The sequence below is a fragment of the Prionailurus bengalensis genome, chromosome E1 (genome assembly GCF_016509475.1).
Source record: "Prionailurus bengalensis isolate Pbe53 chromosome E1, Fcat_Pben_1.1_paternal_pri, whole genome shotgun sequence".
Taxonomy (NCBI): domain Eukaryota; kingdom Metazoa; phylum Chordata; class Mammalia; order Carnivora; family Felidae; genus Prionailurus; species Prionailurus bengalensis.
In genome coordinates this window covers 38,424,152-38,443,895 of record NC_057347.1, presented here as the reverse complement: position 1 = coordinate 38,443,895, position 19,744 = coordinate 38,424,152, and the positions used below count along the sequence as shown (strand labels likewise).

Sequence of the window (19,744 nt, the reverse complement as noted above, 5' to 3'; positions counted from 1 at the left end):
CTCAACTCCAGGGGGCACTATTCATGTTGTACTTAACTTGAAGAGGCACTAATCACAGAAAATACAATGTGAATGGTTCACCCCTGAGCGCCATTCACAGTAAATACAATGTGAATGGTGCCTCCTGGAGTTGTGCCTTGCCTAGCCTGGTGCTAGAGCTAAGAACTCAGGAAATGTTTACTAAATGAATAAGTGAATGGAATACAATTTTACTTCATGTTCATTTCACTTCTCAATCAATATAAAAAGTTGACCCGGGGTGGAGAGTGGGAGAGGAGGAAAGGCTGTCATTAATCTACACACACTAATTACGCATCTAGGCTACAAGGCTTCCATGCTTCAATGAGATGGGCATATTTGTGTGTGCTGTGGTGGTGTAGGCAGGAGGAGTGAATGTTAAAGCAAGTATCCTATTCCCAAAAGTCCTTCTCTTGATTTTCCTTGAAATGTTACACCTCTTGGATCTCAGCCTCATCTAAATCACGCTGATGGATTTAGCACCCAATTTTTCAACGTTGAATTATATTGTTCATTCATTTAAAAAGGAAGGAAGGAAGGAAGGAAGGAAGGAAGGAAGGAAGGAAGGAAGGAAGGAAGGAAGGAAAGAAAGAAGAGATGCGTTCTTAGCGCCTAACATGATACAAATTGTGTACTAGTGCTGGAAGTAGAGTAGTAAACAAGACAGCAGAGGTCCCCACCCTGCCTGGGGAAAACATACCACTGTATTTTATATCATCCTCCAGGTGTTACCGCCCTCGGAAGTGGTGTTTAAACTGAGCCTAGAAGGGGCGCCTGGGTGGCTCAGTCGGTTAAGCGTCCGACTTCGGATCAGGTCATGATCTCGTGGCCTGTGAGTTCGAGCCCCGCGTTGGGCTCTGTGCTGACAGCTTAGAGCCTGGAGCCTGTTTCAGATTCTGTGTCTTCCTCTCTCTGACCCTCGCCTGTTCATGCTCTGTCTCTCCCTGTCTCAAAAATAAAACGTTAAAAAAAAAATTTTTTTTTAACTGAGCCTAGAAGAATAAGCACGCCTGAGACTACAAATGATACAGATAAGGCAAGGCCGGGAGGGTTGAGAAACATGGCCCCTTGGCTCTGGCGCAGGGGCCAGATCGTACAGGGTTTGTGGAGTCATGATTTTATCCTGAGGTACTTGGGAGCCAGTAAAGAATTTTAACAAAAGTGGCAGGGTCAAATTTGAATTTGGAAACGGAACGCGGACTGGAGAGGACAAAGGTAGGAGGAGACAAAAGCCTCCCTTCCGGGAGACTCGGAAAGGGACTACTGCGGCAGTCTCGGCGACAGATGATGGTGATGTCTTTAACCAGGGTGGTGCCAGGGGAGATGGGGAAAGACATGGGCAGTTCCAGGTGCACTAGGAAGCGAAACCCGACAGGGGGGGCTGGTGAAAGAATAATAACCGTACTTCAAATACAGAGACCATGGAGAAGAAACAAGACGTATATTGATAGAAAAAAGAAAAAAAAAAACAACTATTTTGCTCCTTAAGCCACCTGGCGTCCCCCTTCTCTTAACCCTGCCGCCTCGATATATGCAGATGACAGTAAGATGAGGGGCGGGGCAGGCGCCCACAGCAATCCGGGAACTTTTATTTAAAGTGCGTGGACGTCACCGGAGAGCAGAATAAAGAACACAAGGCACTTCCTGTTACTCCGGAAGTGAAGGCTCTTAAGCTGCTCCGCCGGCGGAGGGCCAGATTGAAGGGATGGCCGGGCGGACCGCGCGGCTGGTGCTGCTGGCTGGGGCAGCCGCACTAGCAAGCGGCTCCCAGGGCGACCGCGAGCCGGTGTACCGCGACTGCGTGCACCGGTGCGAGGAGCGGAACTGCTCAGGGGGCGCACTGAGGCACTTCCGCTCCCGCCAGCCAATCTACATGAGTCTAGCAGGTAAGCCCCTCCCCGCATCAAGCCCCGCCCCTCGCCTTGGCTCCGCCCCTTGCGCCCCCAAACCACCTTTGAGCCTTACCTTCTTCCCCCGGGGTCCGTTGTTGTGTGTGTGAATGGAGCCCCAGGGTGGTTAGAGCTTCATCAGACGGTCTTACTTTCCCAGAAGCTTTCATGTTTCACTTTATTTATTCAGTCAAATGGGAAGTTATTTAATACTCCTGGGTACAGGCCCTAGAATGACACTGAAATCAGACCAGCATCCTGCCGTTCGGGGTCACAGTCTGCACAGGGACGTTAGCCTTCTCCAGTGCAAGGTAAAGGATGATTTGAGCACTAGAGGACCCTAGGGCAAGCAGTGGGAGCATATGGCAGGAAGGAATCGTTTCTTGCTTTGAGAGGGTAGGGACCGTGATCATCTTGGAACGTTCTGTGATGGAAGGGCTTCAAGATGGATACATTAAATTTGGACCTGTGGCCATAATGGTCACCTGTCGTGTGACAGGTGTCACAATAGGTCAGTTAATTTTCACAGCCCTATAAGGTAGTTTCTCTTAACCCAGTTTTACAATGGGGAAATTCGGAGAGGTTAAGTTCCCTGCCCAAAGTCACACAGCCAGTAAGTGGTAAAGTGGAATTTCCAGTTGCGGCCTGTCCGACTACAAGTTTGTTCTCTTTACTATCCCTTTGCGTTCCAGAGCGAACGGAGAGAGTGGAGGCCCTGGGCAGATGTGGGCATATCCAGTAGCTTGGTTTACTCAGGGAGCAGGGTGCGGGGTGCCTGAAAAGGAGTATAGAAAATAAAGCTGGGAAAGGAATTTGGGGACTCAAAAGTCAGAGTGAAGAATTTGGGCTTCATTTTCATAGGACGGGGGTAAGATGGCAAGAGTTCTTCCCTGGCAAGTGCGAGCAAAGCCTGAATTCAGAAAGAGAAAACATAAACCCACCTGTCCACTAATTAGTCCACCAGATGCCGAAGTTCCCTTCTTGGTGAAAGGAGAAGAGAAAAAACATCTCTGTTTGCTCATTGCACATCCCCGTCCCCTAAAACACATGCACACAAACACATACTTTTCTACCGTCTCTCGTACATCCTAGCGGAAAGCCAGCATTTTGAGACTTCTTCCGGTCCTCTCCACCCTGCAGGCCCTCTTAGCCTGCCTTTGAGCTTGAGTCCCATCTGCACTCTCTGTGCCTCCCGTGATAAGGAGTTCACCAGGTCACATTTCTCTGTTTCAGGCTGGACCTGTCAGGACGACTGTAAGTATGAGTGTATGTGGGTCACTGTTGGCCTCTACCTCAAGGAAGGTCACAAAGTGCCTCAGTTCCATGGCAAGGTGAGTTGGAGGGTCAGGAGAAGTGGATGGTGGCAGCGTGGGAGGAGTAAGACACCCCCCAGTTAGACCACACCATCCAAGCAGTCCGAGCTGTGGGGTGATGGGCGTGTGTTTGGGGCGGGTACCTGTCCTCAAAATCTGCGGGTTTTCGTATAATCAGATGGAACCAATGTATCCTGGCTCTAGATTTGGAATAACAAGGTCTGGGAAGCTTTGTGGTCTCAGCCATGCTGGAGTTCTTAGGGTGGCTGAATGTCCTTGCTACGAGGACAAATTTTCTGACCCTCCACAGCATGCTTTCTTTTGCTTTTTCAGTAGAAGTTCAGATTAAAATAGTAATACCCCCTCAGATTGCCCAGTGAGTCATGGTTTGCTCGTGCTTTTTCATCCACTGTGATTTTGTTCTGGACTATTGAGGTTGGCAAGAATTATTTTCCCCAATTTGTCAGAGTAAGCGGAGGCTCAGAGGCCTGTGGCCAGTGGTAGAGAAGGAGTATATTGGGATCTCTGTCTTCCTGATGGCAAGTCTAGGCTGTTTCTACCAGACCATACTGAGCCGTCTACACTGGCCCATCTGTTCTTCCCAGAGACCAGGCTTATAGTGCTGTGAGTGGTGGCCAAGATAGAGGGATGACCTTCAGCTAAGGACTGGAGGAGAGCTCATTGACCCAAAGAGGGACTATACGTGAGGCTTTGGCCGAGGACCAGAGCTAAGGAGCCAACTGAGGACCTGTTGATGTGGCATGTCAAGGAAAAGCATGTTGGGCTAGCGGGGGGTTGCTTGCTGCTCAGGCCCCCTCCATGTGCTCCCTTTTCAGTGGCCCTTCTCCCGGTTCCTGTTCTTCCAAGAGCCAGCTTCTGCCATGGCCTCTTTCCTCAACGGCTTGGCCAGCCTGGTGATGCTCTGCCGCTACCATACCTCCGTGCCAGCCTCCTCCCCCATGTATCCCACCTGCGTGGCCTTCGCCTGGGTAGGTAACTTGGCAGTATTCCTGCTGTACGCCATCATCTAGGAAGGAGGAACTCTTAGATCCCCATTCTCACGCAACAGGAGCTTCCCTTCACCTACCTTCCCCTCTGATTTCCAGGTCTAAAATTGCAGCTGTGGGGTGGTCAGGCCTAGGGAGAACACAGGGAAGGTGCTGAATCAGACTTTACCTTTCTAGCAGAGTCCTAGGCCAGGATATTTGGAAGGGAGGGAGGAGGCCACTAAGAGACCCCATAGGGCAATTTACAAGCACAGAAGGGAGATGGGTGCTAGGGAGCATGCTGGGACCACAGGTCTTTCCGGGCCCCCCCCACCCCGAAGACTCAAAGCAATCTCAATCCTAGTCCAGGTCTGGAGGTACGGCAGTCACAGTACTCTATGTAGAGCTCAGCCTGGTCTTAGACCATCCCTGAGAAGCCGAAATATGTTCCATGTGAGTATCCAGAGAGGGCTCTGAGCTTTACAGGTGACTGGTCAGAGAAGCCTGGAATTGTGTGAGAAACATGGACTAGGGTACACATATGAACTGTGACAACCTTGGGGGGTGGGTATGAGAGTAAGAGGTTGCAATCAGAGACCCCACTGTAAGCCTTAGGGAAACAGTCTGCTCATTTACCTTCCTGCCACCAAAGCAGCCATTAATTCATGTATTGAGCCTACTATGTGCTCGGCACTTTGCTGGGTGCTGGAGATCCAAAAGTATATAAAAACAGACAGGGGGCACCTGGCTGGCTCACTCATAGAGTGTGTAACTCTTTTTTTTTTTTTTTTTTTTTTTTAAGTTTATTTATTTTGAGAGACACAGAGAGCAGAGGAGGGGCAGAGAGAGAGGGAGAGACAGAATCCCAGGCAGGCTCCGTACTGTCAGCACAGAGCCCGGTGTGGGGCTTGAACTCATGAACCATGAGATCATGACCTGAGCCGAAACCAAGAGTCGGATGCTTAACCAACTGAGCCACCCAGGTGCCCCTCTTTTTTTTTTTTAATAGGCTTCACACCCAGCATGGAACCCAGTGAGGGGCTTGAACTCACAACCCCGAGATCAAGACCTGAGCTGAAATCAAGAGTCAGATGCTTAACCGACTGAGCTACCCAGGCGCCCTATAGAACATGCAACTCTTGATATCAGGGTCGTGAGTTCAAGTTCCACATTGGAGGTGGAGCTTACTTGAACAAAACAAAACAAAACAAAACAAAGACAAAAACAAAAACAAAAACAAAAAGGTTCCTCCAGTAGTAACCACACAAGCACACAATTGAACGTAAAAGTACAGTTCTGGGGAAAGTGCAGTGGAGATGTGTTGCAGGGGTGTGTGATGGGGTACTAGACCAGTACAGGGCAATCAGGGAAGGCTTCCCTGAGGAAGGGGCCTCTGAGGTAAGATTGGAATGATGAATGAATGTTAGCTAGGTGAATGCAGGGAGAGTAGGAGGAGTCATCTACATAGAAGACATAGAATGTGGACAGGCAGAAGAGAGTGAGAACCTGAAAGGCTAGGGGGTCGGCCATACAGGAAGCCAGGGAGTAGGTACGACAGGTAAGCAGGTAGGCAGTGAATGGGGCTAGCCCATGGAGAGCCTGGGGGGCACATTAACACTTTAGATCTGGACTTTCAAAGCATCAGGAAGCAATGAGGGTCGGAGAGAAGAGGTTTCATGAATAGATTTGCTTGGAAAACTCATTCTGGCTACTGTGTAGCAAACAGATTAGAGGGGTAAGAGTGGATGCAGGCAGCTAGTTAGTTTTCGCATAGGGCACAGTAGCTAGACTGGTGGGGGGGGGAGGGGGGGTTATTGAAGAGAACTATGTTTGAGCTATGTTTTGAGTTGACTTTAAAATTTTTAATTTATTTTATTTATTTAACAAGCCCATGCATAGCTCTTACTGTACGTCAGGCACCATTCTAAGCATTTTCTAAATATTAACCTTGTTAATCGCATAAATAGCTTATGAGATAGGTAGTATTATTATCCCGAGTTTACAGATGGAAACCAAGGGCTGGAAAGGTTAAGTAACCTGCCCTAGGAGCCAGAGTTTGAACCCAGGCATCTGGTTCCAGAGTCTGCACTTTTTTTTTTTTTTTAAGTAGACACCATGCCCAGCGTGGGGCTTGGACTCACTCATATCCCTGAGATCAAGGGTCACATGCTCTACTGACTGAGCCAGCCAGGTGCCCCCGGAGTCTGCACTCTTACTATCTTAGCTGTGTTGACAAGCCTCAGTCGTAGGTTAGATGAGGAAAGAGGAATCAGGAATAACCCGGTGTTCCCACTTATGAGAGAGTGATAGAAGCCATGAGTGTGCATGAGATCACCGAGGGGAGCTTAGCAAGAAGAGAAGGGATCTAGGATGGAGCCCTGAGGAGCCCCAAACATAATGATTAGATCAAGAAGGATGGGCCAGCGACAGAGTCAGGAGTGGCTGGAGGGGTAGGTGGAAAACTAGGATCCCGTGTGGTTGGGAAGCCCTGGGACAAGAACAGGGAGGAGAGGGTAGGCCGTCCTCTTGAATTCTGCTGGACAATCAAGAGAACTTTAGGACACCCTGGATCTGGCCACCCTGAGGTCTCTGAGGACCTTAGGAAAACTGGTAGTGTGGGGGTGCTAAGAAGTCCAGGCCAAGCCTCAGACTTAGGAGCTGGGGATTGGAAGGAGGGCAGGGGCGGGGAGGCTGTTAAGCCTCTGGGAAATGTTGATCCTTCGTAATCTTTTCTATTTAACAAATATTAATAATAAGTGTTATATGAATTGTGTAACAGGCATTGTCCTAAGTCCTTTACATATATTTTTCTCATTCAATCCTCATAATACCACCGTGAGCTCTGAGTAAGGCTCAGAGAGGGAAAACCTTGTCAAAGTCACCAGCTCACAAGTTGGTGACGGGTGGAGACAGGACTGACTCCAGGGCTGTCAGAGCACTTAGCCCCTCTCCTGGGCTGTCTCCATGATAAATGTCTGTTGAGCATTTGCTGTGGGTAGAGGCAGGAGTTAGCACTTGTGGGAACTGAGGCACCTGCCTCAAGAAGCTAAGCCTGGTGGGAAGCGCTGGTCCAGCTGGCCCAGGAGGCAGAATGCAGGCAGAGCCGAGGAGGGCTCTGGTAGAGAGCCCTCGAAGTAGTAAGGTGGGGAGATGTGTCCTCTAAGTGGAGAAGTCTTCCAGGGAAGCCCAGAGAGGGAGAGAGCCTCCATCGGGGACTCACAGGCCCGATAAGGCCTAGACGCATACAGATGAGGGGAGAAGAGGTTGGATTTCTGCATTCCAGGCTGGTGGCCCAGCAGCAGCAATGGGATGGAAGCTGGAGGATGTGGGCACCGGGATAGGCAGCCTTGGAAAGGTCAGCCTGGCTGTGGTGTGGCTGAGTGCAAGGCGGTGGAGGGAGGTGAGGTGGCACAGAGAGGGCCCTGAGTGCTGAGGCAGGAGCTCTCGCATAGGCAGGGGGCTGGCATCCGCATGTCCTGTCACCGGCCCGGGAGGGATAGAACCACCACTTCCTGTTTAGGCCTCTCTCAGAGGAAAGAATTTGGTCCTGGCCAAGAAAGCAGGAAGGGCAGAGAAGCTGAGGAGAGTACACCTGTCCCTTGGGGTTCTTCCAGGGGTCGCTGCTTTCTGGGCCCACAGCCTGTACCCCCCGCCCCCAGCCCTGCCTGAGAGCACTGGACAGCCCTGCCTGCCTGAACTCCCTGAACAAAGCTTAGAGCCTCCTTGGAGAGATACACAGGTCTGAGGGACCTCAGAGGGTCGCAGCCCTTGCCAGTGGTCACGTCACAACGCTCGTCTTGATCTCCCTGATTCGTGGGTCTTTCATTTCACTGGCATGTGCCACTCAGCTTCCTTCTTGGTGAGGGTCACGCCTCCCAGTACCCTTGTAGTCCAGTGTGACCGAGGACCCTGAGGGACAGAGCAGGAGAAGTTAGATTGAGAGAGGGCAGATACCTGGGGCCCGTGTCTTAGGACATCCTACAGAATATGGGGCTCTGGGACATAGAACCTCCTCATGCTATCACTAGGTCCTTGAGGGACAGAGTCTCAGTGTCCACACTCCCTCTGATGACCCAGTCTGGATTGTACACTTGATCTTTAGTCCTGTGCGCCTGTGTTTATAGGAGGGAGGGATCCTGAGCTGAATGGAGGGTGTGGCAGTGGACTTTGTCTTGGGCTGGGTCTTCTGGAGGAGTGGGGCTCCTGATTTCTGTTGGGATAGGACGGGAAGGCCTTTTCTAGGTTCAGTCTTGGGCAGTGGGGTGGGCAGGGGGTTCTCTCAGTCTTTTTTCCTGGGAAACGAGGAGACCCTGCCCCAGCAGGGCTGATGAAGCTGGCACCAGAAGGGAGCCTCTGCCTTGACATTTGGATCTGGGCTTGGGCTGGGAAGCTGCCAAAGCTCTGCACATCACAGACCTTTGACTTCAGGGAGCTGGGGGCCCCTGCTGTCTGTAGAGCCAGGAGGCCAAACCAGTTCCCCTCCCCTTTGCCCAGTGAAGAAAGGTCCTGAGAAGTAGAGGTGAGAGAATGAGAGTGCCAGCAAAGCCCAAACCGTCTCTGCAGGATGCTTGGTGGAGGTGGGGACTGACTGTGCTCTACCTCTGCTGAGGAAACTACCAGAAGAGACAGGTTGAGTCTGCAGCAGAAGGATGGTTAGACTTCAGGAAGGACTTCCCATTGGTCCGAGAATGGCAGGAAATCAAGGAATCTCTTTTGATGGTGGAAGAAGCCATCTTTCCCCCAACTCCATCTGCCTCTTCCCCTCTTCTCTCTCAGGAGTGAAGCGGAGCAGGGTTGCCCTGACTGAGGCAGGGGATGAGACACTGTGGCCTCTGGGAGGGGGGCAGGGTGGCAGCAGGCGTCATATTTAACATTCTGCCTCCCCCACTTCTGAGACACTGAGCTATTTAAAGACCCACATGTCCCCACCACCACGGTGTCAATGACAGCCCCGAGCACTGGGGCTTAGCACTGGGGTCGAATTCCTGACAGATCTGGCTCATTTGGCATCCAACCAGTTTCACGGCTGTGATATTTTTGTCTCAATTTTCTTATTTTCCAACAGACTGAAACAGCCTCCCGCTCTCCCTCACCCAGCCTTCCCTGTCCCCTTCCATTTCCACCCTGTTGGCACCCTGCCCCTGGCCTCCCCCTTTCCTCAGTGTTTACACAAAGCTCCTGGGGCCCTGCTGGGCAGCCCAGCACCCTCCTGGCCTGTCTGATTGGCCAGCTACCATCTACCTCCCCCCATTCTGCTCAAGCTTGGCTGAGGAGTCTGGGAGCAGCCATACACTTGAGGCTTGGAACCTTTCCCTTCCTTCCCCGTCTGTCTGTCCCCTTTGCTTGAGTCTTGGTTACAAACTCTGAGTGAAGAGAAACAGTATCTCTTCTGTGACTCCTGGGGGGAGACTGACATTTATGGGAATGCCTACTATGTGCCAGGCAGCCGTGTTTATTGAGTGGCTTCTTTGTGCCAGACGTTCTACAGACATCATCTTCAGGACCCTCTTATGCAGTGGGTATTATTATTATTAACCCCATTTGCTAGATGAGACAACTGAGACTCAGAGATGTTATTGGTTCAAGATCATACAGCTATTTAGGGGCTGAGGCAGAACTTGAATCCAGGGTCCGTCTTATTATGGAGGCTCTGGAAATTCTGCCTCTAGCACGAACAGTGGGGTGGGCCAAGGCAGCCGTGGGGAGACTACCTCTTCTCCCCCTGGACTCCTTTGGCCTTCAGGGAGAGTGGGAGGCAGAGTTGGCCTCTTTAGCTTCAGGTCTGTGGAGAGATGTGAGAGTCCCATTCTGCTCAACAAACTGGGAACAAATAACACCTAATGGTTTACCCTGTCCTGGGCACTGTGCTATACATTGTGTTTGTATTGCTCATTAAATCCTTGTCAATACTATGATTATTCCCATTTTACAGAGGAGAAAACCAAGGCACAGCAAGGCTAAATAACTTGCCCAAGGACACACGGGAAATGCAGAGCTAGGATTCGAACCCTGGTAGTCTGACCCTTGGCCCTGCATTCTTAATGACACTATCTCCCAAGTCTGAGGAGAGGGCCAGAAGAGGAGTCCCTCATAATGGGACACTTCCCAGGGGAGAGGGGACATTTCAGGGGTGCAGAGTCCAGGCTTCAGGTGGGTCTCTATAAGTGGGAGGCACCCTGGGGAGGCAGTTGGACAGGGGACCAAGCAGTTCCCATTCCATCCTGTAGAGCTAAGCCCTGACCCTGTGCTCCCTCTCCCCCGCTTCCAGTGTTCCAGCCACCACTTAGCTCAGTCCTCTTGTCACCTCTCCCTTCCTGCTGTGGGTGACAAGGAGGCCTGGTTGGCTGCCAGTCCCTGCTGCCTTTCCCTCCACCTCCCTCTCATACTGGCTCTGGGGCCATTCTCCTCCCCAAGAGTGTCCCTGTTCCTGGCCTTCCCTGGAGACCTGGCCCATGTGATCTCCTGGGCTCTGTCTCCAGCCCCAAGTCTGCTCCTCTCTCCATGCTGACCCTGAGCGTCACAGACCTCGTGGGAGCAGTGTCTGAGAAGCCACCCTGTTCTGTCCCATTTTCCAGCTTCCAGACCATGCCTCATATACCATCTCTGGGGAAGACCCAGGGATGGGACTGGATGGCCATCTTCAAAAGAGCAAGCAACCAGACTTAGAATAATCACCTGATGTCAGGGCTGGAAAGGGACAAAGGATCACTTAGGCTAGCTCCTGACTAGTCACAGGGGAAAGCTCAGGCCCAGAGGGCAGGGCCTTTGTCCAGGTCATGAGGAACATAAGCCGAGAGATTCAGCCTAGGACCCAGGCCAGACAGGCTTGCATGGGGCTACCTGAGCTTCCAGAGACCTCTAGTGCTGACTGGCTTTGCACAGAGTCTTGCCTGCCTCCACCCCTTTGCACTTCCCATTCTCTCATAAGCCCCTTCAGGCCTGCGATAGGGAACCCATCCCACTGTCTGACCCTGCTGCAGGACTGGATAGAGAGGCCTCTTCCCTGCTTCTTCTGTCCTGTGCCTGGCCAGTCTTCCTGCTGTCCTGGACCCAAGTGAGCAGCTCCTGGCCTTTACCTGTCTTTGGCAGGCCTGTCCCACCCTAGGGCATCCCTCTCTATCTCTAGGGCATTCTAGGGCGGACCTCAGGCTGCCGGTTTTTTTCCTCTGACCAGTTGTCACTAGTTTCCCGGCCCAATGTAGGGAACCTCCACCTTAGCCCGCCCTTCTTTCAGTGATTTGGGCTCTACCATGGATACAGCGCTGACTCCCACAAGGTCTAGGACTCATTTGCAAGATGTTTTGTACTGTCTCCTTGCAGTTAATTTCCAGGGAAAAGGCCTCGAATGGTCTCCTGGGCCCTTGCCCACCACAGCCCCTTCAACCTTCTGTTCCTCCCAGAGCCTCAGAGCAGCAGCCACTGGTCTGGCAGGTTGGGCTGGGCCACCCAGGAGGAAGCTGGGCTCAGTTGGCCAGCCTCCTCCATAGAGACTTGGCCCCAGTGGGATCTGCTTGATCTCCCTCCCTTGCTTGCTTTCCTCGGGACACACCCCAAGCTGGCTCAAGCCCCTCCACCCCACCCACTTCATTCCCGCCCCCAGAGGCTGAGGTCACTGGCTCCCCTGGCCAGGGTGGGGCTGTCATCACCTGCCAGTTGGGGGAGGAGGCAAGGTCCCCCCAGGGGCTGTTGTCTTAGCGATTGAGTAAGCAGGGAACTTGGATGTGCCGGAACTGGGAACTGGTTCCCAGGCCAGGCCGGAACCTGTGGAGGCTGCAGCCCCCATGGCCCAGGGGGTTCAGGGTTCTGGGAAGCTGAGGGCACGGGTTTGTTCTGTGGGCTTCAGGGGCAAGGGAAAGCATGTTTCTCTGCTCCAAAGAGCCCCTTCCCCAAAGAGAGACTCCTGTGAATGCTCTAGGGGTCCTCCCCACGTCGAGACACCATGCTTACCAGCCCCTCCCTACAGGTCTCCCTCAATGCTTGGTTCTGGTCCACAGTCTTCCACACCAAGGACACCGACCTCACAGAGGTGAGCACCCCTTCAGCCCCTCTCCTGCTTGGGACAGTCCCACAGGAGCCCAGAAGAGGTGGGGGTCAGCTCTTCAGTTTCATAGGGACTCCATTGACAGAGCACTCGCTATGTGCTAGGCATTTTTAACCTATTTGTGCCCTTGAGCGTCACTTGACCCTGGTGAGGTAGGTGTGATTATTGGCTCTTCTTAACTGATGAGGCAGCTGAACCTTGGAAAGGCAGAACTACTCACCCCCCCAAGGGTGCAGCCGGTTCTTGGGCGCAGGGCTGTGGGACTCGAGGCTGCGCTCCAGATTCTGTGGTGTGCTCATGTATTTTGGAGTCTTGGCAGGCACCTCCACCGATGCCTCCAAAGCCTCACTGCTGAATGCATTTTAAAAAGTTGTAGAATATGAATACAAGGGTCCGACTGTTAAATTCAGGAGTGAACCAGCAACAGGCAGAAGGGGCACGAGACATGGACCCCCATGTTAGAGTACGGCTGTGCCTCTGCCCCCCCCCTTTGCCCCCACCTCTGGTGGGTCCTCTGGGGGCCCTGCCCATACAAAACCTTTTCCGCCTCCCCTCCCCTCACACTGGCCCCTCACCCAGCTCTCCCCGTCCTCAGAAAATGGATTACTTCTGTGCGTCCACCGTCATCCTACACTCTGTCTATCTGTGCTGCGTCAGGTGAGCCCATCTTGGCCTCTGTGGGGGCAAAATCAGGCACTGGGGGCAGAAAGGGGTCACCTTACCCACCTTGGGGGTGCTGTCCTCAGGGTCTTGCACCCCAACACACACACACACCCTCCAGGCTGTTCTGAATGGGGAATCGGGGGGTAGAATTGGCTCTTTCCAAGGAGCAGAGGCACTTGATCCCAGGCCCCTGGAGGTGGATTGGAGGCCTGCCCAGCTGGCTTGTTTTGGTGGGGGGAGGAGGGCAGTGGCTTCCACATACTGATGTCGGGGTGAAGGGATGTTTAGGAAATGCTGCCCTGGGCACGGGCCGCCCTCCACCTGAGCAGCTCTGGATGGTGGGGCAGGACCGTGGGGCTGCAGCACCCGGCTGTGGCCAGTGCGTTTCGGGCCCTCCTGCTGCTAATGCTGACCGCGCATGTCTCCTACCTGAGCCTCGTCCATTTCGACTATGGCTACAACCTGGCGGCCAATGTGGCTATTGGTGAGGCACGGGGAGGGACCTGAGGCTCCTGGGGTTATGGGGGAGTGGGGGACCCAGCCCATCTGTAGAACTGCTGGCCTGGGGTGGAGGTACGGATTTGGTGCTGTTCCTGGAGAAGGTTCTAGAGAGCCCCTTAGGGTGGGGGAAGGGGAAAGAATTTGGGGTGGGAGAGAGGGGAGGGTGGCAGGAGAGTCTGAAGGTGGTCCTGGGGTCAAAGAGCATGAGGATGGTGGAGGTTTTGTTGGGGGGAGAAGGAGGTCCAGGGAGTGAGCCTCTCCCCACCCCCCGCCCGCACCCAGGCCTGGTGAACGTGGTGTGGTGGCTGGCCTGGTGCCTGCGGAACCAGCGGCGGCTGCCTCACGTGCGCAAGTGCATGGTGGTGGTCCTGCTGCTTCAGGGGCTGTCCCTGCTTGAGCTGCTCGACTTCCCACCTTTCTTCTGGGTCCTGGACGCCCACGCCATCTGGCACATCAGCACCATCCCGGTCCACGTCCTGTTCTTCAGGTGGGTGCTGCTCCCTGCCCAGTGTGCACCTTCTTTGTGCCCATCCTCACCCGCTCCTTTGAGGAGACTGAGGCCTCTGTGCACACTGGCCCCCCCTGCCTATACTCACCCCCACGGGGTGCTCTCAAAGCCATACCTCAGTGGGCTCCTCCCTCTGCCCACAGCTTTCTGGAAGATGACAGCCTGTATCTGCTGAAGGAATCAGAAGCCAAGTTCAAGCTGGACTGAAGGCCCTGGGAGCGTGTCTGCCCCACTGGGGGTCCTGCCCTCTCCCCGCTGCTCCCCTTCTCCTCATAATCCTTGAGATGATTAATTTTTTTTTTCCTTTTAGCATCTTGAACTTGGACATGAAGGGTGTGGGCCCAGAATCATGTAACTGCCCATCCCCTTGCTTGCTCCCACATGGCCCTCCCAGGCCTTGGAGTCTGTTCAGGCTTGGCCTCTCAGCATCTGGGGTTAGAGAATGGGCAGCCTCTCTGGTTCCTGGAACAGAACTGGAGTAGAACTGTGTTCTTAGCTCCACCAAGAGGAGAGCTGCCTCTGCCTCCCCATCAGCCTCTTCCCCACATCCCCTCAGTGCCTGGGTGGTTCCCACAGCTGTTTGTCTATCTGGGAAACCAGGTACCACAGGCCTTTGGGGACAGTGGGGTCCCCTCCTGTTACCCCCCTGCCCTCCTCCAGGGCACCACTAGGTGGCACTAGACTCTTGCTCTTTGGCTACCCAAGTTCCAAGGTTGGTCCCATTCTCCCTATGGGATCTTGAGGGACTAAGCCCCTGGGACTGGGGAGTGGTCTTACCCTGACTGTTGCTTCAGCCAGACCCCCAAGAGGCCTCACTATGTTCCTTCCCCCTTCAAGGCCAGAACCCCACCGAGCCCAGGACGGGAATCCCTCTGGCTCTTCTGCTGCTGTTCTGGTTGAGAGCCTGCACATGAATGTGTACGGGAGTGTGAACCAGACTGAGTGCATAGGTGACAGAGTGGTGGGCACAGGCCTGAGGTGTGTGGGATGCTGGGTGGGACAGTGTGCATGAGCGTGGGTGGAGAGTGGGGTGGGGTGTGAGTGGTTTTAAAGTGTGTGCTGCAGGACAGGTGGGTGACTGTGAGTGCCATGAGTGTACCACACAGTGGGGGCAGGTTGGAGAAATATGGGTATCGAGTTACCGCCAACAAGTACCTATTGAGTGCTAGCTCTGCACAAGGCCCCAGGCCAGGCAGAGAGCCAGGATATCCTCAAAGTCTGGCTGGGGGTACGAGTGTCCAGGCTGCATGTGTGTGTTTCTGTCCATTGCCCCCACTTTACAGCCCTCCAAATCTCGGAGGGCCCACACACAACTCAAGATCACCCTCCAGAACCAGCCTCTTGGGAGTCAGAGGGAGGTGGGGAAATGGAGATCCTCTGCGCCTCTCCAGCCTTCTGTCTCCTTGCCTAGGCTTGGTTGGCCTTCCCTTCCCGGAGTAACCTACCTGCTAAGCCCCTTTGTCACAGCCTGGACCCTGGGAAGGGGGGCAATCTGAGGGAGTAGGGGAGGAGGATTGTGGCTGGCTCTGGTTTCTGGCCTTCCCAGAGACAGGCAGGGGCCACGCTCTACCTGCACCCCAGTAAAGGTGACCCCTGCTAGTTGCCAGCAGCCCTGGCACATTTGTGCTCCGCAAGGATAGGACGTGAAGCTCCAGAAACTTTCCATCCAAAGGCAGTCTGTGTGATTGGAGCAGGGAGTCTGGATGCTTGTTCTTTCCCAGCCCTCTTGCCCTCCCTGGAGTCGGGGCACTGTACTAGGACTCCAACCTTAGACTTGGGTGACCTGTGGTTTGTTTTTTGTTTTTTTCTTTTTTTATATTGAGAACTATTTTAAGGTGAGAGAGAGGGTAGCAAGGAACATTCTTAATAAACGAATTCTCAGCCTCACCTACCCTTGTTCAGCTCATTTGTGTGAGTAGTGTGGGCATGGAGGGAGGGAGAAGACACCTGGCTGGAGGCAATAGGCAGGTGGGGTCTCTACCTAGGCACTGGGGGTGGGGATGGCAGGGACCAGATGCAGAGCAGCAGCAGAGCTGGGCGGAGCTCCAGTCCAGGGGGAGTGGGCTCTGGGAGAGGGAACTGGTGCCTGCATTGTAACTCCTTCCCCCTGCACTGTCCACTTCAGTCTCCTGATTATCTCCCCACTCCTCCCCTTCTGGCCTGAACTAGGCTCTACTACTGTTTGTTACTTAACCTTCCTGAGTTTCACCTGCAAACAGGACAATTGGACCTGCTGAATGTGAGGGCTGAAAGGACCTAATAGGTGCCTGGCACATAGCAGATGCTGAATGAATACCTGCTGACCTTGGCTTTCCTTAGTTTGGGAAGAATGAGTGGTAAAGAAACCTACCTTCATGGAAGCTTCTGGAAAAAAAAAAAAAAGGCTAGGGTTGGTGGCTTTCACACCCCCACAACCCTAGAGAGAGCTCTGGGCCCTTGTTTCCCAGAAGAGCCACACACAGCTGACACTCAGCAGGAGGAACTGATTTCTTTATTAGGCGCCACCACAGATGACAGGGAATCTGGATATATGAGAGCCATCAGCGCAGGGTGCACTGGGCCATCACACCCCACCTTCTTCTGGGCCCAGGCGAAGAAGATGCCCTTGACATCGTCTACACCTGTCTGAAGGCAGGCAGGCATGACGTAAGTGCGCAGGTCCCGCACCTCATAGCCGCTACGAACCAAGGCCTCCACCACCTTCTCCTTACACATGGGTACCACCACCAGCCGGGCCTCCCCAGCCAGGTACCATGACTCCTCTAGGGCCCCGATGAGGAGGAGGTGCCCCCCAGGCCTCAGCAGAGTGGTGATGTGGTCCAGGGCCCTCTGGAAGCTGGCAAGGTCTGGGCTTACAGCCTCCAGGCAGAAGGCAGAGACCAGGGCATCGGCAGGCAGGGGCGCCAGGCTCCCAGCACCCAGGGGCTGGGGCTGATGCACATCGATGTGCAAGACCCGCTTCACCCTGGCTCGCAGCTGGCGCTCCTTTTCCTGCCAGGGCTCGCTGTGCAGGGGCAGAAGGCAGGGTCAGGACCAGGGCTCAGGGCTGCCCCAGGTTCAGTCCTCTGTTGCCCCCCTGCCAGCCACTCCATGGGAAGCTCCCTTACCCCTTGCCCTCAATGAGGCAGACGTGCTGGCTGTACATGCTCCAGTCGAAGGCCCCGGGCTCCTCCCGAAGCCAGAGCCCCAGCTCCCGGCGGTTCACCTCCAGAAAATCTGTCATGGTGATGTCCTCAAAGTGGGTGCAGGCGCTGAGCAGCTGGTATATGGTGGGGCCTGAACCAATGTCGATGAGGGTGTGTCCAGACACCTCACCTGGGAGGGCGCAGGGGAAGAGGGTCCTGGTGCCGGCCCTGTCCAAGCATCCCCTGCCTCGGTCACTCTCTCCCTTACCTGCTTCTCCCTCCCTCATTCCCTTCCTCCTCTGTAAAGTGTATCTCCATCTGGAAGACACATTAGCTAACCTGGATCTGAGTCCCCCCACCCCGTCCAACACAGACTGACTTGCCTTGGGAAAGGAACTTAGACAATCTGAGATTCAAGTCCCACATCTGCGGAACTGTCCCTACAGTGAGACTTAAGTGGGGAAATCCTACAGTGACGGGCAGTCCCCCGCCAGTTGCCTCTTCCCTCCCCAATCTCTGCTTCCATCTCTTTTCTTGGCGTCTTTCTTCATCTGGGGCCCTTTCCTGCATCCCCCACTTCACCTCTCAATTGTGAAGGATCTGCACCCCCCCCCCATGCCCTCCTCACAGGTCTCTCTATGCCCCCCCGCCCCCGCAAAGGGATATTGCTTCTCTTCCTCTTCTATTTTCACTCCTACCTATCTGTGCTCCTTGGCCCCCCTCGGGCTCTGGCGTATGCCCCTTTAGCTCCCTGATGACTTCTTCTTGTCCTCTCGGCCTCAGTTTCCCCCGCGCTCACCAGTGGCGAAGGTCTGTGCCAAGCAGCTCAGCTTCCAAGGCCCGACGCCATCCGGGCTGCTCAGGTCGCCCCGAGGGGGCGCGTAGTTGTTGCGGAGGTAGGCGCGGGGCTCGAAGCGCTGGTAGGCGGAGGCGACCGCCGCCCGGCCCGGGTGCGGGTCCGAGTCGGGGACTGCGCCCGCAGCGGGATTCGGGTCTGCCGCACTCATGCTGCCGCCGCCGCCCGCCGGGTCCTCGCGCTTCGCGGTCCCTTTATGTGCCGCCCAAGTCCCGGCCCGACCCTCCGCTGCGGGGGCGGCGGCTGCGCCAGGAACCGCCCGGGGCCCCGCGTTGCATTTCCCCCACCCCATCCATCTCCTTTAGTGTCCGAGCGGCAGACACTCGGGGCGCGTGTGGGGCGGCCCGGGCACGTGTGACCCCCACCCCCGCCCCGCTCCTCCGCTGCGCCCGCGCCCCGCCACTCTGCCTCACCGGGCCTGGCCCCAGGCAGCCAGCTTCGTGCCCCCAAGACCCTTAGATCCCCCGCCCCGCCAGCCCCTAGCTCTTCCCGTCGCTCTCCTCCAGCTCCCCGGCCATTCACCCCCTTCGCCCGGCACCCCATTCCTTCTCTTTGGCCCATGGTCCAGTCGGCGCTGTCCCACTGCCCACCTCCCAGCGCTCTCGTCCCAACCCCGGGCCCGGCCCCCTGCGGGCTCTCCTTCCTCTGAGACACCGCGTCCCACATCCACCCCTTTCCTTGGTTTGGTCACCCCAGCTCCCCCTTCCCTCCTCCAGCCCTCTTTCGTCCTTTCCTCCCAACCCTCGTTCCCCAGCGCCCCCCACACCCACTCCGGAAAGGACAGTCCGTTCTGGCCTCCGCCACCGTCGCGGTCGCCCCGGGGCCCTAGAGCGGAGCTCCGGCCCCGCCCGTCCGATGGCAGCAGCGATAGGGGATGTGAGCGGGGCTAATGCACTTAGCCTTCCAAACAGCGGGGCCTCCCTGCGGGCCCTGCAGGCTCTGAGCCGCTTATCTGCGGGCTTCTGAAGGCAGAAGGTCGGAACATCCTAGCCATGTCGGGCACGCGGGTCCCTGGTGAGGGCGGAAGGACGCAGGTGTTCCCCGGCCTGCCGCGGTCGCCAGGGGGCGCGGGCTGGGCCTTCGGTGCCAAGGGATTTGGGGTTGCACCAGTCTGGGGTCTCTGACCCCTCTCCTTCCCCAGCCCACACTGCATTCCCCTTTCTTGGGGAGGGGGTCAGGCCAGGCCTGTAGGTCCTGCTTGGCACTCCAGGTCAAGATGCCAGGGTCTCCCCTCCTTTCTCCTCCAAATGGGAAGTGGATTCCATGGAGCTATCTCCATGGTCTTCCTGGAGTGGACCCCTTTGGGCCAGTCCAGTGCACCTCTGCCCTAGGTAGGCTACGAGCCCCTGTCCAGATGGGCCCCTAGCCTCCTCTGTGCCCTCACCTCTGTGCCCTCACCGGTCCCCACCTTGTCCCAAGAGGAACATGTCTCCTTGTTGGGCCAGGCAATCAGGTTGGGACATGAGTCACAACAGCTGCAGCGGTCACAGACAAGAACCCGACCCTCCACTCCCCACAGCCCACCCTGGGCTCCCTGGGCAGGGTGGGTAGAGCGGCTGACCGGAGCCAAGGACTGATCCTGTCTGGATTCAGAACTAAGAGGTAGGTCAGCCTCCGGGTCAGTGACCCCATCCACACCCTTAGGTACAGCCAAGGACAATCCTGGTGCCAGCCCCCTCCCTATTCTCCATGAGATCATTTAAACACACCCTGGATGCCAGCTGGCCTGCTGGGCACTGCCCAGTGCCAGGGGACTGGACACAGAGTCCAGGAACTGCACAGCAGAGCCAGGGCATGGAAGGGGGCCTGGACAGACAGCCACCCTGTTTACAGCTCTGTTCCTG

The 19,744-nt window shown here is 55.2% G+C and overlaps 2 protein-coding genes across 5 annotated transcripts; one reads left to right on the top strand and one right to left on the bottom strand.

Moving 5' to 3' along the window:
* The first annotated feature begins 1,100 nt into the window (after positions 1-1,100).
* On the top strand, positions 1,101-15,806 carry PGAP3 (post-GPI attachment to proteins phospholipase 3). 3 transcript variants are annotated; one of them, XR_006297877.1, is made up of 8 exons: positions 1,101-1,904; positions 3,141-3,238; positions 4,057-4,209; positions 12,170-12,232; positions 12,827-12,904; positions 13,258-13,394; positions 13,694-13,898; positions 14,063-15,806. XR_006297877.1 is itself a non-coding variant. In XM_043584309.1 (8 exons), exons 1-8 carry the CDS (start codon positions 1,724-1,726, stop codon positions 14,124-14,126), a joined length of 963 nt encoding a protein of 320 aa, XP_043440244.1. In that variant the 5' UTR covers positions 1,116-1,723; the 3' UTR covers positions 14,127-15,806. The 3 variants fall into 3 exon arrangements, 2 of the variants coding, with proteins under 2 accessions (XP_043440245.1, XP_043440244.1); XM_043584309.1 differs by having other exon boundaries at positions 1,116-1,904; positions 12,843-12,904; XM_043584310.1 differs by lacking the exon at positions 4,057-4,209 and having other exon boundaries at positions 1,102-1,904; positions 12,843-12,904.
* Positions 15,807-16,382: 576 nt separating this feature from the next.
* Positions 16,383-18,612, bottom strand: PNMT (phenylethanolamine N-methyltransferase). Of its 2 annotated transcripts, none has more exons than XM_043584303.1 (3): positions 17,844-18,612; positions 17,027-17,234; positions 16,383-16,923 (listed from the first exon to the last, which is right to left on the bottom strand). In XM_043584303.1, exons 1-3 carry the CDS (start codon positions 18,190-18,192, stop codon positions 16,389-16,391), a joined length of 1,092 nt encoding a protein of 363 aa, XP_043440238.1. In that variant the 5' UTR covers positions 18,193-18,612; the 3' UTR covers positions 16,383-16,388. The 2 variants fall into 2 exon arrangements, with proteins under 2 accessions (XP_043440238.1, XP_043440239.1); XM_043584304.1 differs by having other exon boundaries at positions 17,027-17,195; positions 17,844-18,274.
* Between the last annotated feature and the right edge of the window lie 1,132 nt (positions 18,613-19,744).